This window comes from Lagenorhynchus albirostris, chromosome 16 (genome assembly GCF_949774975.1).
Source record: "Lagenorhynchus albirostris chromosome 16, mLagAlb1.1, whole genome shotgun sequence".
Lineage (NCBI taxonomy): Eukaryota > Metazoa > Chordata > Mammalia > Artiodactyla > Delphinidae > Lagenorhynchus > Lagenorhynchus albirostris.
Genome location: NC_083110.1, coordinates 21,299,286 through 21,320,657, shown reverse-complemented (window position 1 = coordinate 21,320,657; position 21,372 = coordinate 21,299,286). Strand labels below are relative to the sequence as shown.

The window sequence follows — 21,372 nt, the reverse complement described above, 5'->3', positions numbered from 1 at the left end:
GCACACAGCTCAGGGACTTCCCTGGTGGCGCAGTGGTTAAGAATCCGCCTGCCAATGCAGGGGACACGGGTTCCAGCCCTGGTCTGGGGAGATCCCACATGCCGCGGAGCAACTAAGCCCGTGCGCCACAACTACTGAGCCTGCACTCTAGAGCCCGCGAGCCCAAACTGCTGAAGCCCATGTGCCTAGAGCCCGTGCTCCACAACAAAGAGAAGCCACCACGATGAGAAGCTCGCGCACCACAACGAAGAGTAGCCCCCACTCTCCGCAACTAGAGAATCCTGTGGGCAGCAACGAAGACCCAACGCAGCCATAAATAAATTTATTTAAAAAAATAAAAAGAATAAAATAAAACACAGCTCATTTATTTGATGCACTATGGTTCAATGAGTAAAGTGCTGCCACCAGATTCTACATGTATATAAAATGTTATGTTCATTAAGAAAATAAGACTCAAAACATTTTCTTCTGTAAATGATAAGATGCCAATAGGGGGACAGGGGATTATTAGTTTTGATATTTAAGTTCACAAAGAGTACGTCTTTGAATAAGAGAAATAAAATAAAACACTTCCAAATCGCTATACAAGTAGAAGTGCTTAACACAAGATATTTAAGTTTCCTTTCAAGTATTCTGGAAGTTCCTGCCTTTTTTGTAATTAATACCATACTCTCATTATTTCAATAACCGAACATTTGTGTGTTAGTCTGAACCCTAAAAGGAAAAGATACATTGCATGTAATACCTTTCTGCTGTGGCTGCTGTAATAAAGGCTGGGGCTGTGTCTGCAATAGTGGCGTAATAGAGGCTGCTGAAATCTGTGCCTGCAGCAGTGACTGGGGCTGGGGCTGAGCCTGAACACCAAATGTCGTCTGTGGTGCAATTGGCTGAAGTACGGCAGGAGGAGTCTTCAGTAAAGGTTGGGTTTGCGACTGATTCTTAACAAAAATAAAGAAAAAAAATTTTTAAAAAGAAAAATCTTTATAAATTGGAAGACCCAACCACCAAGTTTTCATAATACCTATTTTATATACCTGATTTGGTAGTGTTTGAATTCTTTGTGCATTCCATTTAAAAGGCATATTGGGATTATACGTAGCTTCAACCAATACTCTGTCACCCGCTTGCGGGGTTTTCCCTTTGACAGCGCTAAAAAAAAATTAAGGTAAATACGAACACAATTAGAAGAGATTCCTCCAAAAAAGATTTATATATTTAGCATTTTAAAGTAAACTATACCAGAAATGGAAGCCTAAAAAGCTCTTTTAAAAAATAGACATACCTCCTAGACTTATTTTTAGAACTGATCGTGTTTCAACCTTGCTTCATAAACCGTTTCAAGTGTAAGAGATAATTTTCTACCCTGTATCCTCCTAATAGTGTGTCCCTCCCTCTAAAGCACTTTCTTTTATAACCCAAGAGTAAGATTTGCCTTGGGCTTTGTAAAGAGAGAAATGCAGAAAAGATGGAAAACAGGAGACCCACTTGTACAGAAAAAGCTTATATAGTAATTAAACTTAATTTCCCGAAGTATTTCTAAGGAAGCTAATTAGAAATACATTTGAAATAACTAAGGAAATATATATTTCTTGCAACCACCACAACACTAACAAAATACTATTTCAAATCCATTGATTAGTCATTTATTCTGTTTTTTAAAATAAATTTATTTAATTAATTAATTAATTTTATTTTTGGCTGCGTTGGGTTTTCGTTGCTGGGCGTGGGCTTTCTCTAGTTGCGGTGTGCGGGCTTCTCACTGTCGTGGCTTCTCTTATTGCAGAGCATAGGCTCTAGGTGCGCAGGCTTCAGTAGCTGTGGCACATGGGCTCAGTAGTTGTGGATTGTGGGCTGTAGAGCACAGGCTCATTAGTTGTGGTGCATGGGCTTAGTTGCTCCACGGCACGTGGGATCTTCCCGGACCAGGGCTCGAACCCGTGTCCCCTGCATTGGCAGGTGGATTCTTAACCACTGTGCCACCAGGGAAGCCCAAGTCATTTAATCCTATCATTTTTTCAACTAAAATATTTTACATACATGTCATTAGATATGTCAAACAAAAGATTAAATTTTAAAAGGCACATGACTATTTCAATTTTTTTTTTTTTTTTTTTTTTTTTTTTGCGGTACGCGGGCCTCTCACTGTCGTGGCCTCTCCCGTTGCGGAGCACAGGCTCCGGACGTGCAGGCTCAGCGGCCATGGCTCACGGGCCCAGCCGCTCTGCGGCATGTGGGATCTTCCCGGACCGGGGCACGAACTCGTGTCCCCTGCATTGGCAGGCGGACTCTCAACCTCTGCGTCACCAGGGAAGCCCCTTCATTTTTTTTTTTTTTTTTTTTTTTTTGCGGTACGCGGGCCTCTCACCGCCGTGGCCTCTCCCGCTGCGGAGCACAGGCTCAGGACGCGCAGGCCCAGCAGCCACGGCCCACGGGCCCAGCCGCTCTGCGGCATGCGAGATCCTCCCGGACCGGGGCACAAACCTGCGTCCCCTCAACCGGCAGGCGGACCCCCAACCGCTGCGCCACCAGGGAAGCCCAACCCCTTCAATTTTTAATCTCACTGTAAGTCTGCTCATGAATAGCTAGAAATGTAAACTCACTCCTACAAAACATTTATAAAGAATTCATGATGACTACTTTGTTCAATGATAAAAAGATATCTTCAGTCACATTCTCCATCAAAAAATGTCACAGGGGACTTTCCCTGCTCGCACAGTGGTTAAGAATCTGCCTGCCAGTGCAGGGGACATGGGTTTGAGCCCTGGTCTGGGAAAATCCCACATGCCACAGAGCAACTAAGCCCGTGCGCCACAGCTACTGAGCCTGTGCTCTAGAGCCCGCGAGCCACAACTACTGAGCCCGTGTGCCTAGAGCCTGTGCTCCACACCAAGAGAAGCCACCGCAATGAGAAGCCCACGCACCACAACGAAGAGTAGCCCCCTGCTCGCCACAACTAGAGAAAGCCCATGTGCAGCAACGAAGACCCAATGCAGCCTAAATTAATTAATTAATTTAAAAAAATGTCACAGGTACAGGTTGAATGATTAAAGCAGAAAATTAGAGCTAAACCATAATTCCATGCCACAGTTAAGTAGGTGTCTTATCAATATACTTAATGCTAAATACAAGAAGGCATTTGTCAACACCTAATGAAGTTTACCTAAGCTGAAAGAATACATCTTCATCCACAAATCCAAATGTATCGTGTAGTTTTGTAACCACCCCTGTAAAAACACGCTGTTTCTGAGGTTGTGTCTGTTGCTGACTGGACCTTGGTGTTGGATATGATACAGTTATCTGAGCTGCTGGTTGAGGAGTTGACAAGCTAAGGCTTGTAGGCAGTCCGACAGCCGGCTATAAAACAAAATCAACACCAAATTAAGGTAATGATATGAAGCAGTCTAGAACTTAAAACTAGTTAAAAATAGCTCAAAATGCTAAAAACAATTTGAAGTTAGAAAACACATACGTACACCTTGAAGACGAAAATCAAGTCTGAAAAATTACGTTATTTTTGATCGATTTCATGATTAAGTTCCCTCAGATGAAAGTTTCCCCAGGACGTTTCAGGAAAAAGTCACCACAGTGCAATGAGTTTAAAAAACACCGCATACTCTAGCCCCCTCTTAGAAATTCAAAATCCATAATGGCATAACAAAGACTCAGGAAAGTCCTAGATAATTGAAATAAGTCAGAGAAAGACAGATATATATATGATCTCACTTATATGTGGATCCTAAAAAAAACAAAGAATTCATAAAAACAGAAAACAGATTGGTGGCTGCCAGAGGAGGGGGTGTGGTGGGGGAAATGGGTGAAGGTGGTTGAAAAGTACAAACTTCCAGTGGGGATGTAACGTACAGGATGGTGATTACGGTTAACAATACTGTATCCTACATTTGAAACTTGCTAAGAGAGTAGATCTTGAAAGTTCTCATCAGAAGAAAAAAGAAATTCACTTACAAGAGGTGATGCACGTTAACTAAACTGACTGTGGAAATCATCTCACAATATATATGTATTATTAAATCATGCTGTACACCTTATACTAATACAATGTTATATGTCAATTATATCTCAAACTGGGAGGAAAGGTAACACTTTCATTGGTCTCTTCTGACATAATCAAACATGAATAACAACATATTACTGATTAAAACTTCTGTATGTAAACAGAAATAAAACCATTAAAAAGAAAGGATCATCTGATTCTTCAACTCAAATGAATTCCATAATTCGTTTTACACCTGCCCAATAAAGCAAGTCTCTAAGTTCTACAATTAAAAAAAAAAGTTAAGTCCTATATATATATTAAAGGAACTCAGCATTTCTTAAACTGTAGCCACAAAATTTTCTCACAAAGTTTCTTTAACATAATAAGACAAGACACTAATGCTTTATGGGCACACTTTGGGAAGTGTTATTCTAAGCAAAGACTAACTTTTACAGCTTTTCTATTCAGTTTGAAAATCCTACTATTGGAGATTGAAAATAGGACGTAGGTGTTCATCAATTTTAGTTCTTTTTTTTTTTTTGGTTGTGCAGCATGTGGGATCTTAGTTCCCTGACCAGGGATCAAACTCACACCCCTTGCAGTGGAAGCACAGAGTCTTAACCACTGGACCACCAGCGAAGTCCCAATTTTAGTTCTTTAATAAATACAAAGTGAGGTTTATTTCTCAACTGAAGTATACTTTATTTTTTTAAAGTAACTAACAGGTTCAAGACTATACAGGTACAAAAGGTTATACAGTAAAAAGCTTTTCACCTATTCCTGTTCCTTAGCTACCTAGTTCCCTATCCATGGGGTAATCACTGTCTCCAGTTACTATTAGAAGTTCTGCTTTCTTTTTAACAGTTGCATACACCAGGGGTCAGTGAACCACAACCCACGGGCCAAATCCAGCCCACAGTTTATCATCTTTACACAAACTTACAAGCCAAGGGTCGTTTTTACACTTTTTTTTTTCTTTTTAGGTTGCGGCGTGTGGCTTGCGGGATCTTAGTCCCCCGACCAGGGATCGAACCCAGGCCCTTGGCAGTGAAAGCACAGAGTCCTAACCACTGGAGTACCAGGGAATTCCCAGTTTTTACACTTTTAAAGAATTGTTTAAAAAGAAAAAAAAAAAGCAACATAGACTGTAAGTGGTCCACAAAGCCTAAAGTAGCATTACATATCGAAAGTTGACAAACTTTTTAATGTTGCTGAAAAATCAAGCTGATAATGCAACACAATAACTCACCTCCTAAGGTCAAAGTAAAAAAGATATAACATATACAAAAACATTCTTAAAAATACTAGCTACAAAGAAAATGTAAAAGCCAAAATCAGTATTAAATTTAAAATAAGACCTCATATTTATTCAAACTAGATCACAGCAGGAACAGCAATCAAACAGCATAAAAGAAAAAACAAAAACATGTTTTCCATCTTTATTTAACATTATATTGCTAAAACTATTACATGAATCCAACGAATATTCATCTTTAAACCTTGAAAGAGCGAGTTCCCTGGTGGTCCAGTGGTTAAGACTCTGCGCTCCCAATGAAGGGGGCCCAGGGTTCGATCTCTGGTTAGGAAACTAGATCCCATATGCCACAACTAAGAGACCGCATGCTGCAAGTAAAGATCCCTCATGTCACAACGAAGATTCCGCACGCGGCATGCCGCAACTAAGACCCGGCACAGCCAGATAAATAAATAAATAAATATATTTAAAAAAAAAAAAAAACCCTGAAAGAAAACCTAGAACAGGAATAAAACTTTGGTCTACTTTTCATTCAGATATTCATAAGAAATAAAGTAATGCCAAACTAACCTGTGTTAACAGGGTCTGCTGAGGTTGCTGCAACTAAAAACAGGAAAAACAAACAAAAGCAGTAAAGATAAAAGAATCAATCAGAACTGCTGTTTCACAGATGTTTTACAAAAGGAAAAATTCCTATTAAATAAGTACTTTATTTCTAATTAAGAAATATGTGAAAAGTAACAGAGGTCATTAGGTATAAGGTTTCCTACAACTATTTTTAACAACTGCAGACTTTAAATATAACTAACTCATTCAATAATGATAAAGGATTTTTTTTTTTGTTATTTCACAGGAATAACACCCACCAAAAAACCCCACAAGTCCCTAGAGGGGTAAATTTCTACTTCTGCCCCATATTAATTACCATGCTACAGAAATGATTCAATATCATCCGTAAGCTACCTGTATCAAAAATATTACTCACTGTCCAATTCATATATATCCCTCTAATATGAGAAGCAGTCCTTACAGTCAGACTTGCCAAAGGTATGGGGACCATAAAGGACCATACACCCTGACATAGTTTCTCTGGCAATAGCAAAGTATAACATTACCAGAAAGCAAAAGGAATTGGTGGGAAGGGGGAAATTTTAAAACTCTGGAACAGAAGTAAACTTTCTGAAGCCTCAGGACTGTGTCTGTATTAACCATCAGGAGGGTCTCCAAAGAAATACTTATCCCTGCTTGCTCCCTGTCATCCTTCAGCATTCTTTTCAAGCTGCCCAGCTTGGAGTTGTCTATCATGCACTAGTGTCCCATGGTTACAGCTAGAAAAGCAGGAATCTCCTGATGATGCTTAATAGCTTGAGGAAAAGGTCTTTTTTCCTACTGCCCAGGTAAGCAGTCTGAGAACATGGGCGTCATTTCTGTGTTTGTGGATATCCTGGTCAGGGTAAGATTTGGACTTAGGTAAGATTTCCCTTGAGACATCCTTAATGCTTATTAGCTTCTAACTAGTGTTTTAAGCCCAATGGCAGAATCTGAAGATCACAGTTCTTCTGTTCATGACTTCTTATTTACTATGACTAATAAGCTTCCCAATAAATCTTTGTCAGACTTAAAAATAAGCTAGGAGAAAACAATCTATATGACATTCTAATTCAAAACACTGTTTACCTAGGTCGACATGTATTAAAGGTTAAATCTATCAAATTTCCATTTTTCTGTAAGTTAAGAATGGATGAATAATGGCATTTTTTTAGGGCAAGAACATTTGAGTATTGCCATTTTCATGTGGTTCAAAATAAAACACAGGCTTTAATAATGTATTTCCTAACAGTACTAAAATAAGTCTAAGGGTATCTGAAAACAAGATAGCCAACTTGGACCCCAATCTCTTATCAATTTTTTAGAAGTTTAAAGCAATTATTAGTGGGATACTATAATCTTCAGGGCAAATGAAATGCTTCTGAAACCTAACAGGCAAGGATGAAATTGGGGCATGGATCTAGGGACAAGTGTTAATGGATTGAGAAGCCTCTTGTTTCTCCACAGTGTCTCTGGATCCAAGTTTTTGGTCCTTGTCTCTTGTATCCCCTTTTCCTCTCCTGACTGCTATACTTTCCTGAAGCTTCCTTAATGGCACTGGGAAGGGACAAAGACTACCTCTTAACCCTGGAAAACCTAGAATGGGTGCTTAGACTGGAACCCATCTAGATTTGAGCAAGTCAAACTCTTCTTTGCTTGATATGCTTCTCCTTGGGTTCACTTTGTTACCTCTTTCTACCATCCCAGATATAATAACCCTTGAAGAATATGATTGGAGTATAAGCTTAGGGAAAAGGAGCCAAAGAAACTTTTAGTCTAAGTAAGGAGTTTTCAAATTGTTCAAATGTGCCTTGGGAATAGGGGTGAGAACTACAAGGGGAGGCTTCCTCCTATTTTCAACACTATTTTTATATTTTATATATTAGGTTTCAATACACAATTTCATTAGGGGAAAAAAAGGCAGGGTTCCATTGTTTTAAATAAATACAGGCTGAAAGCCAAAGGTCTGTCTACGGTTTAGCTTCAAATGGGAAAAAGGAGCTTTTCATTTTCACATGTGGTCCAGTACAGCACAGTAGGGCTAGAGGTTTCAAATAAGAGTACTAGGCCAAAGACTCATTAATAGAGTGATTCTTTCCAGATTCTTCTGCATGCTTTCTTAGAAACATGTGACAAGGACTGGCTACTAGATGAGGATTTGAGTCTTCAGGACCTCTCTCCTGTCCTCCTCTCCCTTGGAGACATTCCGTTTTACCTACCACATTTCCTCCACCCCAAAAGAATTCAAATCACCCATTAAGGTTACTGATGGGAAATAAAATCTACAAAAATTCAGTTGGAACAAATGACTTTTTAAAAATCAGTTTTTAACATGGAAAATATAAACTAACCTGTTGTTGCACACTATACAAGGCCTGCTGAGGTTGTGAATATTGCTGGAAAAAAGATTTTTTAAAGAAAAATATGGACATTAGTTTTAGTCATTCTCAAAAAGCCATATACATATATATATACATTCAAATACATAACCAGAATTAAACTAAAAAGAAATTTTCTGGAACATCTACACTTCATCTAAAATAAACAAAATAATGATTACTTATACTTTGGGATTCATCAAGAATGGAATTTTACTCAAATAATTAAGATACAAGAACTTAAGAATTTTGACTATGCAACTACATCTCTCTGTATGTCCTGGGCATAAAGAATTTTTATCACCAGAATAAAACAATAAGCATAATAGAACCCCACAACTATTCATTCTTTAAAATGTGAAGGTACCTACCCTAGCTACTCAGATTTGAAAGTTCTGCATGTCACATATTAAAACCTATTAAAGATTCACCTGTTGCAATGCTGCTGCTGCAGCTGCAGCTTGTTGCTGCAATGCTGCAGTTTGAGTTAACTGATAGTTTGCTGGGGTTTGTGTAGTAAGGCCTGCTGCTGCCAATGCAGTTTGCTGTGTGTAAATGGTAGGAGATGCTCCAAGGAGTGATGGCTGCTGAACACCCAATGCAGCTAAAATGAGATTAGAAAGAGGGGGAAAAAAAAAATCAAGATTATTTGGATCCTGTCCAGGAATTTTCAATGAGTGCTTAGTAATGAATTACAGTCTGTCATTGCTTAGTAAAAACCTAAAGAAAAATTTTACTAATGCTTGTTGAATTTAAATGATTCATGCCCCACCTCAGATTCCAATGGCTTTATATTAAATATATGCTCAAGTCATGACAGATATAAGAAAACATTAATCTATAAAATTAAACTACAGAATGAACCCAACCAACCTTACCTAGACCAAGTGGTTAAAGTACCCTTGAGAAATATTTTTAGTAAGAAAAGCAGAAAATAAACCATCTTATTTTACTAATCTAGAATGTATTATCTTCAAGCAGATTAGAATCATACATTAAGGGCAGCGCTGCTGGAAGTGACCCACCCTTAAAATATCCTACTGGAGAGAATTTTCATGTACTTCTACTCTATTAAAGAACTGTAAAACTAGGAAACAGACAATAGGAACAGTTTAAAAACACAAAGCACTAAACAGCAGTCTAGCACCGCACTTCCCCAAACTGTATCTCCTAGAGTAATGAGTAGCTTCCTGGGACATTAAAGTTTGGGAAAAAGGGGTTCAAGGTTTAAAAAGTTTAGAAAACAGTGAATTACTAAGCACATATTTTTACTGCAGGAATCCTCAGAACCTTTAATATGCCACTAAGCATTGTGAATCTCAAAGAGGTCGCCATAAAAGCAATATTTGCTCATGTAACACTCCATTTTCCAAAGCATCTTGCTTATATCTGAGAATAACTAAAAAAAATGCTGCTCTATAGCTACTAAGTTAATAACCCTACAGAAAGAACAGATTGTGCCTTACAGGAAAAGAACAGAAATCATTAATGAATTAACCAAAGCACCTAGTCTAGAATCTACCAGAAAATCTTTAGAAGTGTGAGGTTCATCATCAATCAGTTGTTTAAGAGTCCAGGTTAATTCTACTCAAAAGTAAAACAAACCAACAAACTTAGGCAAAAATAAACAAACAAATCCCAGAAATCATGTTTGGAATTAATATAAATTACAAATTATCCCCTGCTAAAACACTGATTTTTAAAAATTAAAAAAGGTTGAGAAAAAAAAAAAAGAATCTAAGGTGGGGAAAAAAACCTACTGAGTGTCCTGAATACACAATTCTAGACCCTTACAACATTAATCTCTTATTCCCTTTTTTTTTTTGCGGTACGCAGGCCTCTCACTGCTGTGGCCTCTCCCATTGCGGAGCACAGGCTCTGGACGCGCAGGCTCAGTGGCCATGGCTCACGGGCCCAGCCGCTCCGCAGCATGTGGGATCTTCCCGGACCCGGGCACGAACCCATGTCCCCTGCATCGGCAGGCGGACTCTCAACCACTGAGCCACCAGGGAAGCCCTGTTTTTGTTTCTTAAATTTTTATTGGAGTACAGCTGCTTTACAATGTTGTGTTAGTTTCTGTTGCACAGCAAAGTGAATCAGCTATACGTATACATATATCCCCTCTTTTTTGGATTTCCTTCCCATTTAGGTCACCACAGAGCACTGAGTAGAGTTCCCTGAGCTACAGTAGGTTCTCATTAGTTACCTATTTTATACATAGTAGTACATATATGTCAATCCCAATATCCCAATTCATCCCAATCCCCCTGCCCCGATATGTCTGTTCTCTACCTCTGTGTCTCTATTTCTGCTTTGCAAATAAGTTCATCTATATCATTTTTCTAGATCTCTCTTGTTTTAAAGGTAAGTCAGACGCCACAGATGGGCAGAAAGGAGAAACCAAGACTAACAAAGTTAATTTAAATAGAAAGAAATGAGGAATGTCTTAACACCAACGTAAATTCAAAATGAAGTTAACTGCAGTGAGAATGGAGATAATGGTAATGAAACTAGGGCACAGGTTCTAACCAGTAGTTCCTGTTAACCTTCTGAAACTGTGTGTAAAATTACAGACAAGAAAGTCCAAAGCTTTCATCAGATTTTCAAAAGGATAACGGACCCAAAAAAGGTTAAGAACCACTGTTTTAGGATAACAGAAGCAAAATTCTCTTGTAAACACAAGACAGGGAAAGAACCTAGGAAAAATTATTAGTATTTAAAATTCTTAGATTGGGATGTTCTGCACTTGACAAAAGTAACATCTTGTGATTCAAGTACCATATCCGCATGCATCTCCTTCACCCACCTGAGCTCTGACCTCAGATCTGCTGGTACCAATTTCCAGAACACTGGAAAGTACTGATAGCTGCCACAGAAGGGCTCAGGGCTAATATCTCAGAAAGAGCTCTTTTTTTCCTACACAGCATTTAGTAAGTGGGATGATAGCTGATATCCACAATCTCTTTTCCACTGCTGACAGTCAATGTGATGAATTAGAAACTACAAAGCAGACTGATTGGTAGGAGAACTTTATGGGAAGGAAATTGACATTGTAGTAGTTGCTGCACACTACTAGCTAGTTAATTCAAATTTTGTGAAATCACTGTGCATGTGGTTGTGGCTTTTATATGTCTGTATAATGTAGCTCTCTTTAAAATCATTTACCTTTGCGATTTTAACCTCAATAAAGTACATTTCATTAAAATTTATTAATGCTCCTCTTTTTTGTGGCTATGTAAGAAGGTATCCTTGAATACCTGTTCATAGCATTCTCCACTCTTCTTGTGAATTTCTATAATCAATATTCTGTAAGATAATTCTATACTTACAAAGTACAAAGGTATGAATCTCTGACTTAATCTTTCTCTCTCCATAAGTGGCCTAACACTTATCAGTTGGAGATTTTTTTCCAATTACCCAGATTGGAACAGTCTGTTCATTTATCTGTACCTGATTCAATATGATTGTTGAAGGTCTCATGGCCCATCTGAAACAGATATACTTATAACTATGTAACAATACTTCCACAGACAAACCTATGAAATGAGCCCTAAATGACCAAAGGCTACCAGAGGTTAATAAGTAAATCTAAGGGGTAAGTTTCCTTAAAGCTTTAAGGACAAATGTAAAATATATTATTTTCTAAAATGTAAAATCAGTTTCATATGACTGAAGCTTTCATTTTATGACATACTAGTAGTTATGACATACTGAATACCAGTGAACACACCATTAAAACACATAAGAGAAACCTGTCCCGTCTGTTGTTCCTTGATCTTATCAAACTCACAAATTTAAAAATCCTTATTACCCTTATACCTAAGATGTATTATCCATCTTTACTAAGATGGGTGATCCTTCTGAAATAATAAAATTCAAAACCTCATATATATATATACACATATGCATAACTGAATCACTTTGCTGTACACTTGAAACTAACACAACACTGTAAATCAGCTATACTTCAATTAAAAAAAAACTACTTAGAAGCAACCTTAGGCTAAAAAAACAAAAAATCTCTGGGACTTTCATGGTGGCACAATGGTTAAGAATCGCCTGCCAATGCAGGGGACACGGTTCGAGCCCCGGTCTGGGAAGATCCCACATGCCACGGAGCAACTAAGACCGTGCGCCACAACTACTGAGCCTGTTCTCCAGAGCCTGCGTGCTACAACTACTGAGCCCACATGCCTAGAGCCTGTGCTCCGCGAGAAGAGAAGGCACCGCAATGAGAAGCCCAAGCACCGCAACGAAGAGTAACCCCTGCTCGCCGCAACCAGAGAAAGCCCGCACACAGCGACGAAGACCCAATGCAGCCAAAAATAAATAAATAAATTTACATAAATAAATAAAAAATAAAAACAAATAAAATAATAAAAAACAAAAAAAACTCAAGCTAATCCGAGAAACTTCATTTTTTTCATCTTTTGCAAAATTTTTTTAAGGCACTGGTCAAGCAATGCTTTATTCTTCGAAATTTCCAAATATCAATATATGTTCAAAAGCAATCTTACACTGTATGGAAAGAAAAACAACATAAAGACGTGGGGGATTCTCTTTATAACCTGTGGATTTACTAAAACACGTATAAACCCAAGTTTTAAACCAAGTGAACAAGTCTCCTAAGTGTCATCTTCAACTCAACATCCTTCCTAAAAAGTGATCTTTAAAGATTAGATTTCATAGAAATTCAAAACTTTTGATGCCCTCATGCACAGATAACTTTCTTACAATCAGACAACTCACTGGTCAAGGCATTGCTATTGCTTTTGAGGTACTATTCTAAGCCCATAATGTACCCAAATAACTGGAAATACTCATTACTTTTTAAGAATTAGAAATTAAGGCATTAAGAATAAGAAATTAAGGGAGTCAAAGGTACAAACTTCCAGTTGTAAAATAAATAAGTCATGGGCATATTAAAAAAAATTAAGGCACAAAATAGTATTTTAAATATAACATATTCTAAATGTTGTAATCTTCTATACTAACCGCACTGTTCAATACACTAGCCACCAGCCATATATGGTTATTTCAATTTAAATTAGTGAAAAGTAAATAAAATTAGAAACTCAGTCCCTCAGTCACATTAACCACATTTCAAGGGCTCAAGAGCTACATGTGGCTAGTGGCTACCATATTAGATAATGAAGACACAGAACATATTCATCATCACAGAAAATTCTACTTAGTGGAGAGAACTGTTCTATAAAGAAGAGGCAAAGCCTTAAATAAGTCAGTGTTATATGGGAGTCTCTATAAAGATTAATAGCCTGGCAGACAACAGCTCTTCCACTCTCTTGAAGTCCCATGGAAGTGATGACTAGTGATCCTGGCCATAATCTCTTCTAGCTACTACTCAAGTATGTTGGTCAACCCTCCCAGGAAGTTAAAGACACTATTTGTAACGTCATGATTTCTTCCATCCTTGAATGCCTCAGATATCTACCTAGTTTTCAACTCCATTTCTTTCAACGAGTTTTGTATCACCCAAAGTTAATATTCCAACTTTCAATGTTACTTCCAATACATTTTCAGCTATAATAGACCAAAATTATTCATAAAACACATAGTGCAAGAGAAGCCACAAATGCATAAACATGAGTTGCACACTCAACTAAGGATAGAGAGACGGGCACTCACTGGTTTGGTATGTTGATGCAGCTCTCACTGGATGAGAGCACAAATAAGGCAAGCTCAGAGGATAAGGGAGAAAATATGTACTAACAATGAGGCTTAACCTTAACAGATTTCTGTGCATTTTTTTTTTTTTACTCTTAGAACAATGTTTTGGAGACAGTTTCTTGTTACATAGCACTAGTAGTGTTTAACAAGAGTTAAGCCCACACCAATAGCAATCTTTTTGGCCATGCTGGCTTGCAGGATCTTAGTTCCCTTACCAGGGATCAAACCTGGGCCCCGGCAATGAAAGTGGGCAAAGCGCCGCATCCTAACCACTGGACAGCCAGGGAATTCCTGCAATCTTCTTTTTCTACCAAATGAGTTGGAAATATCTAGCTCTATCAAGAGATAACGAATCTAAGTATACATAGTACATCAGCTATTATTTGTTTGAAAAGGATCATGAATCTTGCAGTTTAACAATCTGAACTTCTGACTCAAGAGATAGGGGTTTTAAAAGACAACCAGTGGGCCAGATTAAAGAGGTAGAAAAAATGAAGTCATATTTTACGGAAGCATCTTTAGTGTTCATCAACAAATGAATGGATAAAGAAGATATGGGGTATACATATACAATAGAATACTACTCAGCCATAAAAAAGAATGAAATCTTGCCATATGCAGCAATATGGATGGACGTGGAAGGCATTATGCTAAGTGAAGTAAGTCAGACAGAAGAAAGACAAATACTATACGATATCACTTATCTGTGAAATCTAAAGAATACAACAAACCAGTGATTATAACAAAAAAGCAGGTTCACAGATACAGAGAACAAACTAGTGGTTACCAGTGGGGAGAAGGCAGGGATGGGTAAGATTGGGGTGGGGGAGCGGGAGGTACAAACTACTGAGTGTAAGATAAGCTAACAAGGACATATAGTACAGCACAGGAAATATAACCAATATTTTGTAATAACTTTAAATGAAGTGTGACCTTTAAAATTTGTACAGGGGAGACTTCCCTGGCAGTCCAGGGGTCAAGACTCCATGCTTCCAATGCAGGGGGTGCAGGTTCCATCCCTGGTCAGGGAACTAAGATCCCACATGCTGCATGGCACAGCCAAAAATAAATAAAATTTTTTAATTAAAAAAAAAAAATTTGTATAGGGAATTCCCTGGCAGTCCAGGTTAGTACTGGGTGCTTTCATTGCCATGGGTCCGAGTTCGATCCCTGGTCAGGGAACTAAGATCCCTTAAGTCGCATGGCACAGCCAAAATAAATAAACTAATAAAATAAAATAAAATTCGTATAAAACAATTTTAAATGAAGTCACATTTAAAACAATTGTATTAGCCTCAGTCACCTGTGTTAAAGTACCACATAGCACTATGATCTTAACTCCGGAACTAGTTCATTTTTTTTTGTCTATAGCCAGAATGTAGTCATCTTATAAATGGTCAAAGAAATGGGTGAGAAAATAGGTCTGAATTGGCTAAATCCACCCAAACATTTTAATACTGTTGCAATTATGTACATATACACATGCAAATATTTTGAGTCAAATATACTGAAGATACTCCTAAGTCACTATAATTAATCTACGGGATATTTAAAGATTCAGTCAGTGATTTGCCAGCTCTCTCTATGTCCCTTTACACGACAGAAAACTGTTAAGCTTTCAAACCTTAAAGCTCTGGTCCCAATTATGACTGTCATTGAATATGTAATACAGCACTTCAGCTAGGAGATAGAAAAGAGGGTAGATATTTAAAAAGAAGTATTTCAGTGTAGGAGATATGAGAAATGAGGCTGGAAATACAGAAGATCCTGAATACCATCTCAAGGAGTTTGAACTGTATTCTAAAAGTCCTTGAAGATATTTTTGAGGATGAATAAAAGAACAGAGTAATGGAAGAAACAATAACCACTATTTTGAGGTCCTAACATTGGACTCTTCTGTGACCTTCTGTTGATAAACAAATTTCTTCACTTTTCTGGGCCTCAAATTCTTCATCTGTTAGAAAAAAGAATTGAGACAGAATCTAGTTCAGGGCCCATTCAGCTTTGGAAAGTTCAGTAATTTAGATAGAAATTATGCTTTAGGAATATCATGTCTGACAGACACACTGGAGCTGGGGGAGAAATAATAAGCAACATATCCAGTAAAAGAGGAAAGCAAATAAAAGCAGTGAGAACTTAATAGAGGATAATAAATATAGAGTATGACTAAGTGATACATGGGGAAAAGAGCATCCTGACTTAAGTGAATGATTTACGGCAAGCATCACAGATTAGGATATAAAGCTTTGGGAAAGGTATGGAAGGGCCTGAAAGTTAGGTGAGAGACTTTGGCATAAGATCTGCAAGCAAGAGAAAGCTGATGCGGTTATCTACATGTAAAGTGCAAAGGGCCTAAATGTAAAATAGAGGAATATATTCGAGGCATTTTCAAGGGGGGAAAAAGTCAAGGTTTGATATATGTTTGAATACGGGAAATAAAGGAAAAGAAAATTAAATGACAGACATGTAGAAATTACTAACTCCTTAATTGAACAGACTCAGCATTAAAATTAATCAGAAACAATTCAAATACTGATCTTGGACTTTATGACAGATTTCAGCAATAAAGTGCTAGCGTGCATGCTTTTACTGAAGTTTTTAATCTTATTTTAAATACGTCACCTGTGTGAATGCACTGAAATTTTCAAATCACTGTTAGCTGAGAATTTTCAGAGTTAGTACAAATGCAAGATAACCTTGCTAGAAAATGGAATAGCAAAGCCATTAACTGAACAAAACCACCTTAAGTTATATACGAAAAGGAAACAGTAGTAATTTTTTATATTGCTTTCAGGAGAAAATGAGTCAGATACATAGCCACAAAGATCAAAATATTTCATTTGAACTGAATTATTCAGTTAACCTTTTTCTGTTGCGTGATTATTTGATTTATGACATTGACCTCTGATACTAATATATCTGCCATGCATATATATATATATATATATATATATTTTTAAACTAGAATAAAACAGGTAGCTATACTATTACCCAGATTAAGTCCTTTTAATGCTCTTTGCTGAAATCTTTTCTCAAATTCTGGTTGAAGCTGCCAGGAGAAAACTTAAGGCATTATATACTTAGGCTAAAATGTTCTCCATTGAAATGAGGTGTAAATAAAACTATAAGGTTTTTAAGGTGTAAACAAAATTCTAATTGCCTTAGAGTTGAAAAAAATTCAACTTTGATAGAAATTAGCTTGGCTCTGAGAATCAACTCTAGTAAGATAATGATTAGTCACAAAGACTTGAAAATGAAGGTTAGAAAATATTATATCAGGCTTTCAGGAAACAGCTCAAAATATAGCACCTAAAAATTAAATATTTTAATAAAAACATTGTCAATAGAATTCCACTTAGAAACTACTCCAGGATTTTTGTAAGAAAACTAAGCACAGATGCTAACAAAACACTTGCCTAGTTACTGAAGTCATAATGTATCAATAAAATATCAGATTTTATTTAAAAAAAAACAATATATATCAGATTTTGAAAAACTGTGATTAATGACAGGTCCCAGAAAATCCATAAATAATTTCCTACAGCACAAATAGAAACTGTTGAGCTTCCCTGGTGGTGCAGCAGTTAAGAATCCGCCTGCCAATGCAGGGGACACAGGTTCGAGCCCTGGTCCGGGAAGATCCCACATGCTGCGGAACAACTAAGCCCGCATGCCTAGAGCCCGTGCTCCGCAACAAGAGAAGCCATGGCAACGAGAAGCCCACGCACCACAACGAAGAAGAACCCCCGCTTGCTGCAACTAGAGAAAGCCCATGCGCAGCAACAAGGACCCAACTCAGCCAAAAATAAATAAATAAACTTATTAAAAAAAAATAGAAGTTTTAAAAACAAACAGTATAGTATACATTTAAGTAATTATAATACAAATGTTAAGAGCTACAGACAATAGAATTCCACCATAACAGCTATTCTATTGGAACAATACTGGTACGAAATTAAAACAAATTATATGCAGAAAAATCAGGTAAACATGCTTAGTTTACCAAAATACCAGTACACAGCACTTGTTTCTGGACACAAAGTAGCTGCTAATCATTCCTGTTTCAACAAAACTAAGTCATTGGGACTTCCCTGGTGGCAGTGGTTAAGAGTCCTCCTGCCAATGCAGGAGACATGGGTTCGAGCCCTGGCCTGGGAAGATCCCATATGCCGTGGAGCAACTAAGCCCGTGTGCCACAACTACTGACCGTGTGCTCTAGAGCCCACGAGCCACAACTACCGAGCCACGTGCTGCAACTACTGAAGCCTGCGCGCCTAGAGCCCGTGCTCCGCAACGAGAAGCCACCGCAATGAGAAGCCCACACACCGCAAGGAAGAGTAGCCCCCACTCGACGCAACTAGAGAAAGTCCACGCACAGCAACGAAGACCCAACGCAGCCAAAAAATAAATAAATGAATAAATAAATAAATTTATTTAAAAAACTAAGTCATTATCAGGTTCCCCACTATTTAACACAGAGGAGAAATATTTAGATCTGAATAAACATAATCTTTAACTATTATTTCATATTATTTTCAGTTGTCTACAGAAGTAACTGTTGATCATTTAACCCCTCAAATCAAGAGTAATTAAAATAAAAACCCTAATATATCCATTTCCTTAAAGAGAAAGGTCACCGGGACTTCCCTCGTGGCACAGTGGTTAAGAATCCACATGCCGATGCAGGGGACACTGGATTGAGCCCTGGTCTAGGAAGATCCCACATGCTGCGGAGCAAATAAGCCCGTGCGCCACATCTACTGAGCCTGCACTCCAGAGCCCGCGAGCTCCAACTACTGAAGCCTGCGCACCTAGAGCCTGTGCTCCGCAACGAGAGAAGCCACCGCAATGAGAAGCCCGCGCACCACAACAAAGAGTAGCCCCTGCTCGCCGCAACTAGAGAAAGCCTGTGCGCAGCAACGAAGACCCACCGCAGCCCAAAATTAATTAATTAATTAATTAATAGAAAAAGAGAAAGATCACCTATATAACAAGATAATCATGTCCATCATATTTAGAACACCGAACTTAGACGATCACATTGTCTCTGCAACTGACCTCAAATAACAAAATTTTAAGTAAAATGCAGCAAAGAACTAGTACCAGGTATGTCATAAATAAAAATATATTCAAATTAACAGAATAAGGTGAAACTTTTCTGGGTACTCAAAGAAACCCAAAATTTCATTCTGTAAACTCCTTAGGAAACTTGCTTTAATTTTCAAACCATAAGTCAAGAAACAGTAAAAAAAAAAAAAAAAAAAACAGTCTTCCTAAGAGCAATGGGAAGAAATATGGAAACAAACACTTTCAACGACATATTTTGTTACTTTATTTTGAAAATGACTTTTTGTTGACTTTATTTTGAAAATGTAAATATTCATTTGCTCCTTTTACATCTATTTATCATTTTCCTTTGCTTGATAAATTCTTTAGAGCTGGTGTTTCTACTTTAAATTCAAATAACTGAAAACCAGTCATGTATAGTTTTTATAAAGTATGGATTAATACATTTATTTTTAAGTATAACTTATGAATACTGACACCTTAACATGACAAATGAGGAACCTCTAACATAATTAAACCAATTAATCAATTTAATGTTTGAAAAACTATATATAACTGTCCAAACTGCTGTGTAAAACATATTTTGATAGTTGGTCCATGAATTTTTAAAAGAAGCTTCACAGATAAGCTTAAAACATACAGCATTTGCAAACTTTTTTACAATATTATGCATAGCCTAATTCACATAGTTTTATCTCCAACCCGACATACATCTACAGTACATGTGTTCAGAAGACGACTGACCTGGCTGAGATACCGCAGTGGCTGTAAACTGAGTAGCCCATGGCGGATTCTTCTGTCCTCCAAACTGAGCCATGATAAAAGGGGGAGGGAGAAAACCTTCACTTGTTTGTCTTCTATAGCAGCGATCTATTAAGAAAGGATCCACAGGTTAAAGTTCAACCAAACTACAAATATCACAAAAGTATTATTTTAAAGAAATGTTCAATTTGTCAAGGACATCTTTGTAGGCCAAGTTATTTAACAAGGGGCATATGAACGTCCGATATGCAGGAAAAACATTTCACATCAAGTAGTTCACCAAAAGTACCCAATTTCAATATATGACATTTGGGGTAGACTTACAAGAAAGGCACCTCCTTCTGCGACTACAAACTGTCACATTTAAAGAGAATACCATCTGTTGTTTTCTATCCAGTTCTTAACAATAAAAAGTACACAGCCTTACGTTCAAAAGAAATATAGCTTGCGTGTTTCTTTTGGCAATGAGCTGGGGGCTGAAAGTGGAGAAACCAATAACGGAAGCTGGGACGAGACACCGAATAAGGGGATTCAAGAATATCATTTAAATAACGAACATCTTCTTACTTTCTAGAGCAGGGAAGGAACTGGGGGGCTCCTTTTCTCTCCCCTCCCTCGAGGGGAAAGACAGCTGAAATAATGGCTGCCCCTTAAAGAACCATCGCGAAGACCCCTCCACCCAAAATCAAGCCAGAAGAGGCGAAGATCTCAGCCCGCGCACTGCCTTTCCCCCCACTCCTCGGAGAGGCCAGAGCTCTGCCACCCATCTTCCTCCAGCCCTAGCTCCTCGCGGGCCGCAGACCAGGGGAGGCGGAAACCTCCGTCCCACGAGCCAAGGTGAACGCCAAGAGGGGAATACCGAGAGCCCTGATTCCCTTAAGCCCCCGGCGGGGCGGAGAAGGCCTCCATCCCCCAAAAGCCGTGCCGCCGTGAGCGGCCCCGACGTCCCGGACCGCAGCCCAGGAGGCTAAAGCCTCAGCGGCTCGAGAGCTAGGGACGGCGGTCAGCAGTTCCTTCGAGGCCGCCAGGCCGAGGATGAGGCTGATGGTCGCCGGGGACACCCGAGGGGCCGCCGGAAAAAAGCGAGGCGGTGGGGGAGGGGCCGGCCGCGCGGGGCCTGCTCCGACCCGCACAAAAGGGACCGTGTCCCTCCCGTCCCAGTCCCACGAGAGGCCCACCGTCGCCGGCCTACGGACGCCGTGCTACCAAATCGGTCGCTCCCAGCCCTTCCGCGGATCCGACTGGACGTTAAGAACCCCGGCTCAGCCGTCGGCCGCTCCAACCGCGAGGACCAGACCTTCACCTGAACCCGGTCCCGGCTAACACCGAAGCCATTTCAAACCCGTCAGCCTTACGCGCATGCGCCAACTTCTCCCTTTTCCTCCGCGCCTCTCCCCTCCTCCCTATCTCTCCGAGGAACGGCGCTTACGGGCCTGCGTTCTACGTGCGCGCTTACCAGCGAGACTTCAAGGCGCTCACCCCTCATACTACGCAGCTAGAACTAGAGCGCGCCTAAGAAGGGTTACCTTGGCCTCGCATAATAATGAGCCTATGTCTCTGCGCAAGCTCAAAGGAAAAGGCTTCCCTGAGTGTGGGAAGGAAAGGAATCGGCGGTCACGTGATCCGATAAGGCTTCCGCC

General features: G+C 38.9%; 1 protein-coding gene across 1 annotated transcript in view; it reads right to left on the bottom strand.

Annotated features, from left to right (window-relative positions):
• CCAR1 (cell division cycle and apoptosis regulator 1) overlaps window positions 1-21,064 on the bottom strand; it is a 55,926-nt gene extending 34,862 nt beyond the window's left edge. The window contains exons 1-8 of the mRNA XM_060125464.1: window positions 20,911-21,064; window positions 19,715-19,840; window positions 8,647-8,819; window positions 8,189-8,233; window positions 5,820-5,852; window positions 3,161-3,354; window positions 1,035-1,149; window positions 746-938 (exon numbers count right to left, since the gene is read on the bottom strand). Of these exons, the coding sequence (XP_059981447.1) occupies window positions 746-938; window positions 1,035-1,149; window positions 3,161-3,354; window positions 5,820-5,852; window positions 8,189-8,233; window positions 8,647-8,819; window positions 19,715-19,787 (826 nt within the window). The 5' untranslated portion in view covers window positions 19,788-19,840; window positions 20,911-21,064. The remainder of the gene's footprint in view (window positions 1-745; window positions 939-1,034; window positions 1,150-3,160; window positions 3,355-5,819; window positions 5,853-8,188; window positions 8,234-8,646; window positions 8,820-19,714; window positions 19,841-20,910) is intronic.
• Between the last annotated feature and the right edge of the window lie 308 nt (window positions 21,065-21,372).